Raw genomic sequence first — 12,793 nt, forward strand, 5'->3', positions numbered from 1 at the left:
TTGTAATTAACTCTAAAATCAAATAAATTTTGGGTACAAAGTCACTGCTCTCCCTAACTGGTTACACATTACAAGTTAACAAACCTCCTATGAATAAAAACATCCTCTTCAGAGAAAAGGAAAATTCTATCACAAGATAATAACTAAATAAACAAAATACAATTCACAAATTTTTTCTAGTCTCATATATAAAAACAATCTCTTTATTTAGTAGGTTAAGTGATTTTCTTTCTCCTCACTGCCCTTTCCCAACATAACCTCAAATCCAGTTAACAGAAATTTCATCTCCATTATTTGACAGAAATAAGGAGAAAGTTAGGGAATCTAAATCCCATTTTTCTCATCTTCATATCCATCTAATAAGTAACAAGAAAGAAAAGATTATCTAACTGGCACCCTAACACCATGTGAACTTCCTACCAATTCAGTCTCGGGTCCCATGTCTCTGGCCTCACAATCCCATAAGGTGACAGTGTCATCTTTCGAAAAGTGAAAATCTCCGATTTCATTCTTAAATATAAGTTGAAAGAGGACCATAAATATACAACTAGGAAAATACTCAACATGGAGATTTTCAAACATATGTACTAAAATACTGGCAACATTGCCAAAAAGATCTTGAAATTTGAACTTTATTAGAAACGTTATTTTCAGAATATTAAGAATACATGCTATCATGAAGGACAATCATATAATGAAAGTTTTATATCATCTAATTGTTTTCAAAAATATTAACTGGATACATACCTCTTTCTAGCTTGAAAAACAATATGTATAAACAATGAAGAAACTGTACATGTGTAAGTTACTCATAAACAAAAATACATTTTCCATTCTTTTTTTTTTTTTAACTTTATTTTGAATACTCTGATCTTCCCTATTTCATAAGCAGAGGCTACGAGATTCAAAGACCAGTCATGGCCTGTGGAATATGTAAAGTCTCAAAGACATTAAAAGAAACAAGAAAAATAATTTATGGGTTAAAAACAGACACTACAAGATAGTAATGCCTACCACCAATAATACCCAGCAAAAGGTAAGCAATCACTGTATGTTAGTGCTCTGTGAGAAACCAGGGATTTCTACAGTTATCAAGTGATTATGCTGATCAACTATCCTAAAGTCTCTGAATCAGGATTGTGTTCTCCCATTCTTGTTCTCAAAAACCAACAGAAACAAAGATATAGAGTATCTGAAAAGGTATTCATGGTCATAATTTGAAACGTTTCATGGATATTCTGTTCCTCAAAAAGACAAAAAACTATTGTATGTGGAAATACTTACTTTCAACACTGGACAAAGTACAGGGATTAGAGTCAATCAAAGCTAACTGAAAATGCTGTAAGAAAAAAGTGAAGACATTAATGTGCTAAATTTAGAGATGCATAAAGTCAACTTTTATATTTCAGTCTTTATCAGTCTAACATGTATAATGAAACCACGTTATATAACTAAAACATAATAGCCAACCAAATAAAATTACTATGATTCAAAATCTATTGTGGAAACAAAGTGTTATCGAAGTATTTCCATAGGATAGTTAAGAAGGGAGGATGTGGGGGGAAAGCTACTACTACTACTAAAAACTACTACTTTACCTACTTATCCTGTGTCTATTTTTATTAGGTTAAAAAAAGAAGAATATTTCAGTATTCAAGTAAAGAAAAAAATTGTTATAGAAATGTTTAAATTCGATGCGTTTCAATTCACCATACAAAAATCTATAAAGCCCAATGGTATCTTTTAAAACATCAGTGATTATCTTAAAATGAGATCTGGACTTTAGAAATGAAACAATACTATTAGATATCTCCTAAAGAATAAGTCATATAGGCTTATTCCTTCTTCAATACCACTATATTTCAAGATATTTAAAAACCATAACCCATGTTGAAATTCATCTCTGAAATATAGTTGGTTCTTTTAAAAGGTATGTAAATTGTGTGTAAAGCATGTAGAATCATTCATAAAATATTAAAACATCCTACTTATATCAAATAAGTGTATGCAGAATGTAAATATATATATAACTGTCTATAGATAAATGTTAGATGTATATTAATATATATAAAAACTAACAGATCATTACTAAGAAATTACTTAGTAACCAGTATTAGTTAATATGACAGTAAATAGAAAACATAATGTATAATTAATATATATATTAGATATTATATTTAATTACTCACTCATGTGTCTGTCTACAGAGACATTACTAAAATCACAGATAACATTAAAACATGAAAACACTAGCTGTCATTGAAAAACACTGAATAACAAATGACCTCTATTAATTATCAATATAAATGTCAGAGTTATAAACTACTTAAGCAGAGAAAACAGGTAATAAAATTTTTTTTAACTTAAATGAAACAGGAATAAGCAAGCCCCCATCAACTATCCTACAAACTATTCCCACAAATATACGTTCAATTTTCAGAGTCTCCATTAATCATTCAACAGTTAAAATAATCAACTATAATACCATTAGGTAACCAAAGGACAAGTCATTAAACAATCAACTACATAAATGTCATTCCTATCTACAATTCATATGATAGACATACTGACACTTAAAATGCCAAGTTGGACATGTAGTCTAAACACTGCCTTGTTCGTGAAAAGAAATCTTCTTCAGCAAGTTTTAAGAATCATACTTCTATGGAGAATCAATGTGGGATCATTGAGTACATAACTATGCTTCCTCAACTAGCTGTAACTAACAACAAAATTAATGCTTGCTATCTGATATTGTAACAAAAGAATGGCTATAAAAAGAATCATTGGAAAGAACACTGTAGGTGGTACACACAGCCTATTATGCTCACACACCATACACAGGACAACCTTTTCAACAAATGGTAGCTGTGAAATAGCCACGTGGAAAAGAATGAAGGTAGACTGTTATCTTCCACATAAACATGAGGAATTAAACTATAAAACTCTTAGAAGAAAATACAGGATAAGATTTTCATGACAAAAGGTTTTGCCAATAATTTCTTGGACACCAAAGGCACAGGCAACAAAAGAAAAAAGAAGACTAGGATTCTTAAAAATTAAAAACTATTATGCATCAAAAGAAACTATTACTGGGAGAAAATATTTGAAACTATGGCTCTTATAAGGGATTAATATCCAGACTATATAAAGACACCTATAACTCAACAAGAAGAAATCAAAGAATGGAATTCAAATCCGGGCAAAGGACTTTGGTGTACACTTCTCCAAAGAAGACAAATGCACAGGAAAAGATGCAAGTGAAAAAACCAAAGGTAATATCAATTCACTTCCATGAGGATGGTTATTACTTTTTTAAGAAATGGAAAAGAGGTTTTGGCAAGGAGGTAGAGATTCTGGAATCGTAGTGCATTGCTGATAAGAATGTAAAATGTGCAGGCAGTGTGAAAAGTATAGCAATCCTCACAAAGTTAAATATATGATACAATTCAGCAATTAGATTTCTAGGTGTATTTCCAAAAGAACTGAAAAATCAGAGTCAAAAAAACACTCATACGTGAACGTTCATAACAGTATTCTTCACAACTGCCAAAATATAGAAAAACCTGAAAGTCCATCAACAGATGAATAAATGAAAAAATTGTGTTATATACATACAATTGAATATTATTTACCATAAAAAGGAAGCCTTATATATGCTAGAACATGGATGAATCCTAGAAACATTAAGCTAAGTGCAATAAGCCAGACACAGTAACATATGATTCCATTTGTATCAGGTACCTAAAACTGTCAAGTTCATAGAAACAGAAATTAGAACAGAAGGGTATCAGAACCTAGAGGGGGGAAAAAGGACTGGAAATTATTGTTTAATGTGAACAGAAGTTTTTACATGTTACTGAAAATTCTGGGAAATGGATAGTGATGATGGTTATACAACACTGTGAATATTATCAATGCCACTAAATTGTATATTTTAACTGATACAGTTTAATGTTGAAAACAGTATCATGTAGTGTGTATTTCTGCACAATAATTAAAAAACAATACTAGAAAAAATTTATGCTAGCCTATATGAAGTACATTTTAAAAACTTATGTAAAACATATTCTGAAATGGATTAATTTATTAAAATGCATGTGGCCCTTAAACAGCAAATGCATTATTCTTTCTATAAACAGAGTCAAAAATGCACAAAATGATGCAGAGGATACAATGCTACAAAAAACAAAAGTTTTGGACTTTATCAATGCCCAATCCTGGTTGTAATAAGATATTATAGTTATGCAAAATATTACCACTGAATGAAATTGTCTGATGGGTATATGTGAATTCCCTGTACTTTTTTTTTTTTTTTAGTTTTATTGGAGTATAGCTGATTTACAATGTTGTGTTAGTTTCAGGTATACAGCAAAATTAATCAGTTATACATATACATATATCCACTCTGTTTTAAATTATTTTCCCATATAGGCCATTACAGAGTACTGCGTAGAGTTCCCTGTGCTATACAGTAGGTCCTTATTAGTTACCTATTTTATTTATAGTATTATGTATATGTCAATCCCAATCTCCCAATCCATCCCTTTCTCCCTTCCCCCTTGGTAACCATAGGTTTGTTTTCTATATCTGTGACTCTAGCTTTTTTTTTTAATTGCATGAAAATTTACTATGATCTGAAAATTTTAAGTTAATAATACAACCAAAATGGGGGAAAAAACCTTTTTTACTCAGGCATATCTAACATTTGAACACTCTGAATACTGCTTTCATTTTCATCTATTCTGCAAAGCCAAATACATATCCTTATTGTGCTACCAGAGCCAAGACAAAACTATTTTAAAATATGTATATTATTTAAAACAAAATAGATTTAATAACAGCTTTCCTCTAACAGAAAGAGCAGCATAACTGTTCCACTTTGTACTGTAGTACATTTTTAAGTCTAACTGACCTTGAAAACATATTAAAATGTTATGTGAGAAAACAGACCCTTCCTAAATGAGTCATCAAAGGAAATAAACTGATCTTAAAAGAGATGACAGTATTTCAGTATTACTATTATACTAAAACTCTAAAACAGCAGAGAGATTTGTATAATTCGAATTGCCCAGCCTACATTTTCTCTCTCAGTATTCAAGATCCTAAAACAAAAAAAAGTCCACAAACTTTTGAAAGCAGCAGGAAAATTAATGCTTTTACTGTTTCAAACCCCAAACAACATAAAATGTTAAATATTTTCAAACAGCAATAATTCTGCAAATCTTGACACCAAATCCTGACAGCAAAAGCAAAGGTAACAAAAGTGAAAAATAAGCAAGTGGGACTACTTCCAACTAAAAAGCCTCTCCACAGCAAAGAAAACCATCAACAAAATTAAAAGGCAGTGTACTGAATGGGATACAGTTGCAAATCATGTACGTGATACACAGTTAATATCCAAAATATATAAAAAACTTATACAACTCAACAGCAAAAAACCCCATATTCAGTTTGATTAAAAACTGGACGGAAGACGTGCACAGACATTTTTCTAAAAACATACAGATGGCCAACAGGCACATGAAAAGACGATGTACATCATGAATCATTAGGGAGATGCAAATCCAAATCACAATTAAGTGTCACCTGTCAGAATGTGTACTATGAAAAAGGCAACAAATAACAAATGTTAGTGAGGATGTGGACAAAAGGGAACCCTTGGGCACTGTTGGTGGGAATGTAAACTGGCGTAGCCACTATGAAAAACAGTATGGAGATTCCTCAAAGAATTAAAAACAGAATACCATATGACCCAGTATTTCCACTCCTAGGTATGTATCCAAAAAAACCAAAACCACTAATTCAAAAAGATACATGCACCCCAATGTTCACAGCAGCATTATTTACAATAGCCAAAATATGGAAGTGACCTAGTATCCATCAACAAATGAATGGTTAAAGAAGATGTGGTGTGCATGCATGTGTGTATGTAAGTGTATGTGTGTGTGTACGTGAGTGTATGTATATACATGTAATTACTCAGCCATAAAAAAAGAATGAAACTTTGCCATCTGAAGCAACATGCATACACTTAGAAGGTATTAGGCCAAGTGAAATACATCAGACAGAGAAAGCCAAATACCAAAGGATCTCACTTTTACGTGGAATTTTAAAAATAAACAATTAAAAAATAATTTTTAAAAAAAAATCAAGCTCATAGATACAAAGAGCAGATTACTAAGTGCCAGAGACAGGGGTTGTGGGGTGGAAGACAACCTATGGAATCTGCAAACAATATGACCAACAAGGGGTTAATATCCAGACTATATAAACAGCTCATATAACTGAACATCCCCCTGCAAAAAAAAAAAGAAATTTAAAAATGGGCAGAAGACCTGAACAGACATTTTCCCAAAGAGGACATAAAGATGGCTAACAGGCACATGAAAAGATGCTCATCATCACTAATTATTAGAGAAATGCACACTGAAACAACAAGGTATCACCTCACATCTGTCAAAATGATTATCATCAAAAAACTACAAATAACAAGTGTTGGTGAGGATGTAAGAAAACGGAACTCTCCTACACTGTTGGTGGGAATGTAAACTGGTGAAACCACTGTACGGAGGTTCCTTCAAAAAACTGAAAACAGAGCTACCATATGACCCAGCAGTCAATCCTACTCCTGGGCATATATCCTGAGAATACTCTAATTCAAAAAGACACATGCACCCCAATGTTCATTGCAGCACTATTTACAACAGCCAGGACTTGGAAGCAACCTAAATGCCCATCGACAGATGAATGGATAAAAAAGATGTGGTACATATATACAGTGGAATGTTACTCAGCCATAAAAAGAATGAAATATGCCAACTGCAGCAACATGGATGGACCTGGGGATTATCATACTAAAGGAAGTTAAGTCAGAAAGAGAAAGACAAATTCCATATGATATCACTTACATATGGAATCTAAAAAATTATATAAACAAATGTATATATCAAAACAGAAAGAGACTCACAGATATAGAAAACAAAGTAGTGGTTACCAGTGGGAAGAGAGATTGGGGGCATCGGCGTATTAGGGGTGTGGGATTAAGAGACAAGCAACAAGGATATATTGCACAGCACAGGGAATTATAGCCATTTTCTTGTAAAGACTTTTAATGGAGTATAATCTGTAAAAATACTGCATCACTATGGTGTACACCTGAAACTAATACTGTATATCAACTATACTTCATTAAAAAAGAAATATTAATGTCAAAGAATATTAAAAGAATTAAAAGAAACATTAATGTCAAAAACATCCTAACATTAATGTCAAAAACATCCTAACATTCTTTCTAATATAATACTGTATATCAACTATACTTCATTAAAAAAGAAATATTAATGTCAAAAACATCCTAACATTCTTTCATACAACAAAATCAGAGTTATCAGAGTTTAAAATAAGGGGGAAATGGCACAAAGAAAGAAAAAGAAAACTGCATGCCCCAAAATTTTCTGCTAAAATCAACATCATTTGAATGTCTGTTACTCTTTACCTAAGCGTAAACAAATAAAAGTGGATACAACACTGTTTCCATTATGCGAGAGTAAGCCAAAACACTTGCAACAAACCAATGAATGTTATCTAACTCTGCTCTGCCTAATTAAAGGATATTTTACATATTGACAATTTTCTTTTGCCCTCCAACATATTTTCAGAAAACACCTAAAATGCTGCTATATGATGACAACTACATTACAAAAAAATTATACCACATTTAACTTATTTTCTGCCATATGACATGTTAACATTTTTGATAGGCTAATTTATACACTGTGAATGTATAAATGAAAGAAGGGGTTAAAATCTACAAGGTGCCAAAACTGTACTTTCTTTACATTTTAAATCCACTGACACCTCACAGTATACAGTTTCATAAACTCTATTCTAATCTTAACAAATAACTGATAAACCTAATCCCATTCTCTGCACCAAGTGCATTTAACTCTGGACTTATTCCTCAGCTACACTGATCTCTGACCAGTGTGTGATCTAAATTCTTTACAGTCCACTTGCAATGGTTTTTAATGTTCTTGGTTGAGTTTCTATGTGTCCTCAGTATCACTCCTATATAAACCCATAAAATGCAGAGATAGTTTGAGGCACTTAATATTTTAAAACCTGAAAGAATTAAGGAACTGAATGAATACAGAGTGCAGTAAGGAATTAACTCAGCCGGTCTGGGTTGTTGAAACCCTGCCTATCCAAAAAAAAAAGCTCTAGCCTTGACCAACTCCTGAGAGAGAATCTCTAAACCTTTAGAATATCCTGCCTTGCAAGTGTACCTTTGTATACCTAGGACCTTGGGTCATCAAGATAATTCATTCTAACAACATTACAGTTTGATGTCTAAAGTGGCTGGTGATTAAGCAACTAAAACTAAGGTCAGTCAGCTGGCTCTCTCCCTTTCTATATTACCAAACGTCAATATTATACACATATACACATTTCATGGAAAAGAACAAAACCCTGGAAAGGCTTGGGAATACTCCCTGCATGTAACTAAACATCATTTCAGGGAGAATTAAGTGTTATCGATATGACTGCAATGAGACAGGACAAGTGGACTTTTGCACTTTTGACTCTGTTTTTGGTGTCTTTTTCCTTTGAAAATTTTTATCTATTTTCTTTCACTGTAAATAAACCATAACCATAAATAAAACTGTTTTCTGAGTTCACTGACCTCTGCCAAATCACTAACCTTGAGGCTGGCAGTTTAGGGGACCTGCAATCGCATCAGTTTTTAAGTAGCCTTTATTTAGCATTTTCCTTGTTAATGAGTTCAGAGTATGTGACACACACATATGCACACCACCTCTGTAATCAATATACTCTACAATTCACATCTATAAGGAAAAGAGCAAACATTCTAAATAGTCATAAATTCTCAAAACGTTTTTTCTCCAGAAACTTGAATTCTTTCAAAGAGCAATGCTTCTGATATATAGGGAAGCCTCATTCTCATTAAAAACCCTTGGAAAACATAAAATGACAGCACAAACCCAGAAACTCCTAAAAATGTTAAGTAATGGCAAATCAAATTTCCATTACAATCAAAGTATTTAACAATAATGTACCATTCTTTTCCAATGATGTTTATGTTCACCAACTAGCAGTCCACAAGCCTTAAAAGATAACAAATCTATTAAATAATTTTGCCATGACACATACCATGCTATTAAAAATGGGCAGATTTCATCAGACCCACAGGAAAGAACAGTCAATAATTAGATCACAGATACAGCATCACTAACCACCTCTTCATCTCTACAGTGCCAGTCACATATTGGAGAGTGTTTTACATACTCAAAAATGAAATAAAAACCTCCAGTGTCTCCTTATCACCAACATCAATATTTATATTTTGTTAAAAGACAAACCAAAAACAAAAATCTAAAGCACTTAAAAGTTCTTCTGCGTATCTTAGCACCATGTCTGCCTTGTACCCCGATATCCAATCCTTTTTTTCCTTTTTAAGTTCATATCCTAAATTCATTCATTTAATAGCAGTAATATAACTTCCAGTTATTTCTCTATATTCTTAACATTTAACCCCCACACTCTACACACACACACACACACAAATGAAATAGTGCATATCAAGGAAAAGCCCAAACCACCTACCTTTAAACTAGATTCATAGTCTGTGTTCACTTTGAACATAAGCCCAAGTCGTAAATGAATTTCCTTGGCTCGACAAAAGCTGGGATCAACATAAAGCACCTCTTGAAATGCTTTAATTGCCCTTGAAGAATACAGACACAAGAAACTGTAAGATTAACTGTATTTGCTTTGGAAGTACAAAAAATACAATAAAACAAATTATAACTTTATAAAAACACTATGAATGTAAATAGGTAACTAACTTCCTCAAATTATTTGGCAATATTTAAATATTTAATAATATTTTCAATGTAAATAAACAATTTAAAATTCTCTGAATCAACTTAGAGAAGAAGACAGTAAGAAAGCTTTTAAAATGGCAAAAGGTAAGAGTGTTAACCTTGGTTCTATACTGCTCCATATATATCCACTGTTAGAAGCCTTACTTTTACCTGCCACATTTTGGTTTACATTCAGCTTGGAACCTATTTTAAGTATGACGTGATTCAAATAGGGGTTAATATTTATCTTTTCCATATGGGATTCCTACTGTACAGAAAGCAGTGCCACCTCTATCATAAATCAAGGACCCGTGTTTACAGGACTGCTTCTGACTTCTATCATCTACTTCAGCCTTCATTTGCCTACGTTTGTCCTAATGCTATTCTGTCTTGATTATTGTCTTTTTAACAGGTCCTTATTATCAGTGGAGAAAATCCAGATATGCTGGATATACTCTGAATATATTTAAGTGCTTGGAAGAGACAGAAAAAGAAGAAAAAAGTCTATTTTGAATTTCAATTATTCTATACTCTAAAAACCTCAGAGGTCACTATTTAGGACTGTAAATGTTTCCAAAGTCAATTCTCTTTTTATTATAGAAAGATGAAAATAACAGTCATATCACAATTTAGTACCAAGCAACACACCACATGTCTTTAGTAAGTTACTTCAGTTAAGATCCTACTTGTCAAATGCTGTGGTTATACACACATTTATTGCAAAAACAAGTATTCTGAAAGGAAGATTTTCTCTGGGAAATATAGAGATATCATTTACAGATGAGTTATTAAAATTTAAAATCATCTTTCACACAACTAACTTAACACTGTCACACATATCAAGCAATTAATATTTTCAATCTATAGACTTATCTCCTTCCTGATTGTACATTCCTATCTTCAATCTAAGGGGGTTCAAAAGTTATAACTACATGAAAACTGTTCAATGTGAATCACACTTCTCTGTATCTAAAATGTACAGTTCTTTGTTCCCAGCCTTATACTGGATTTCACCTTAATTTGTTCTGGCTAGCTGAAATGACTGTATCTATTTGCACAACAACTGCCAATAATGATTTTTAAATATCCATTTTTCCATCTTGACATAAGGCAAAGTACAATAAATTATTCTATTTAGAAAAACTTAAAACCTTATTTCTAAATACATCTCCCTACAAACTTTATAACTCCTATTACTGGTTTCCATAACCATCTGTCCTCTTCTCATTTGTAAGTGATCACAAGTCCATGACCCAATGCCAGTGATAGTTTCGTTCAAAAACAAAAGAAGAAAGAAAATCTTTCTTTTCTCTAAGTATGGAATATGCTTTCAATTATTAGACTAGAGTCCTGAACATGAGGCCTGCTTCCACTACTAAATAGTTCAAGTAACACTAAATAAAAATAACACATCTTATTTCCCCCATCAACAAAATTTTAAAATTAAAACAAAATGATCTCTAAGATCTTTTCTAGTTCTAAAAGTTCAGAATAGTGAGTTCTGTGAATAGGATTTTCAGGAAATTCACAGAGACCTTAAAATTGTCCTCATTCAATACAAAAGGTAAGTTGACTTAAGTTTAAAATCTCTCAAAGAAATACACAGTTCATAAAATGAAGTTGTAACATCTATAACCTACAAGTTCATGTAACAAACAATGCAGTACTTCTGAATATGGCATAAACAATTTCCCAAAAAGCCAAGGAGTAAGAAAAATAATATACACGAAAAGTCATACAACTAAAAGCTGAATATTCATTCACATTTGGGAAACCATATCAAATACTGGTCAGTATATACTTAAGGACTCTATTAATACTAGGAATGACCTACAGGACATGGTTGCAAACACAGGTGGTGTACTCACTCGCCTTCCTTTGAATTCTCATAGCACTTAAATGAAAAAAAAAAGGACAAGACCAAAAAAGTTTCCTATACTTTACTGTTTACAAAATCGTACACATTACTATCATAGTTAATCCTCAACACTGAAGGAGGTATCATTATTCCTATTGTGGGAAATTGAGAGTTTATAATCAAGTTACTAGTTACTGGGTATCAGAAGGTGTTTGCAAATGTGCTGAGTGGAGGGAATGAGGGCTGGACTTGATTTGAACCTACAAAGGTAATACACAACTAATGAAATGAGAGTTTACTGACATTAAAATATTTTATGTGTTTCTCATACACACACACACACACACACACACAAAGTGGGAAAACATCTGATGTAAGTCAACTTACCAGTGAAATGCATTGTAATAGAAGTAAACCAAACCAAGGCCATATAAAAAGGCAGCATTCTGTTTAAAAAAAAAAAAAAAAAAAAAAAAAAAAAAAAAAAAAAAAAAAAGCGCCATTTAAAAGCTTTTATGTCTACTTTATGTTATTAAGTAGAAACATAATACATAAAATGTTCTTTAGTTCTAAAAATTCTATCCTATCTTACAATATGATTAAAAGAAACAATGAAGTCATGAGCCAACACATAATGCAGAAGCCAAAGAACTTGGAGAAATATTTTCAGTTCCTTTTAAACAAGCCCACAATGAAAATAATTTTTTTAACTCCTACAATTTCTGTGAAACCACAAAGTTCCCAAATAGCCAAAGCAATCCAGAGAGTGAAGAACAAAGGTGAAGGTTATCACATTTCCTGACATCAAACTATACTACAAAGCTACACTAAGAAAAACAGTATGGTAACTGGTATAAAAATATTAGCACATAGACCAATGGAACAGAATAAAGAGACCAGAATTAAACCCCCACATTTATGGTCAACTAATATTTCACAGGGAGCCAAGAATGCCCAACTGTAAGAGGACAGACTCTTCACCTCTTTAAAAATGATGCTGGGGAAAATGGATAAGCCCATGCAAAATACTAAAATTGTAGTCCTATCTTAC

General features: G+C 32.3%; 1 protein-coding gene across 1 annotated transcript in view; it reads right to left on the reverse strand.

Moving 5' to 3' along the window:
- Positions 1-12,793, reverse strand: part of LOC133083007 (lysine-specific demethylase 6A-like) — a 157,723-nt gene that overhangs the window by 85,693 nt on the left and 59,237 nt on the right. Inside the window, exons 5-7 of the mRNA XM_061179670.1 lie at positions 12,130-12,188; positions 9,625-9,745; positions 1,285-1,339 (exon numbers count right to left, since the gene is read on the reverse strand). Of these exons, the coding sequence (XP_061035653.1) occupies positions 1,285-1,339; positions 9,625-9,745; positions 12,130-12,188 (235 nt within the window). The remainder of the gene's footprint in view (positions 1-1,284; positions 1,340-9,624; positions 9,746-12,129; positions 12,189-12,793) is intronic.

The sequence above is a fragment of the Eubalaena glacialis genome, unplaced genomic scaffold, assembly GCF_028564815.1.
Source record: "Eubalaena glacialis isolate mEubGla1 unplaced genomic scaffold, mEubGla1.1.hap2.+ XY H_3, whole genome shotgun sequence".
NCBI lineage: Eukaryota > Metazoa > Chordata > Mammalia > Artiodactyla > Balaenidae > Eubalaena > Eubalaena glacialis.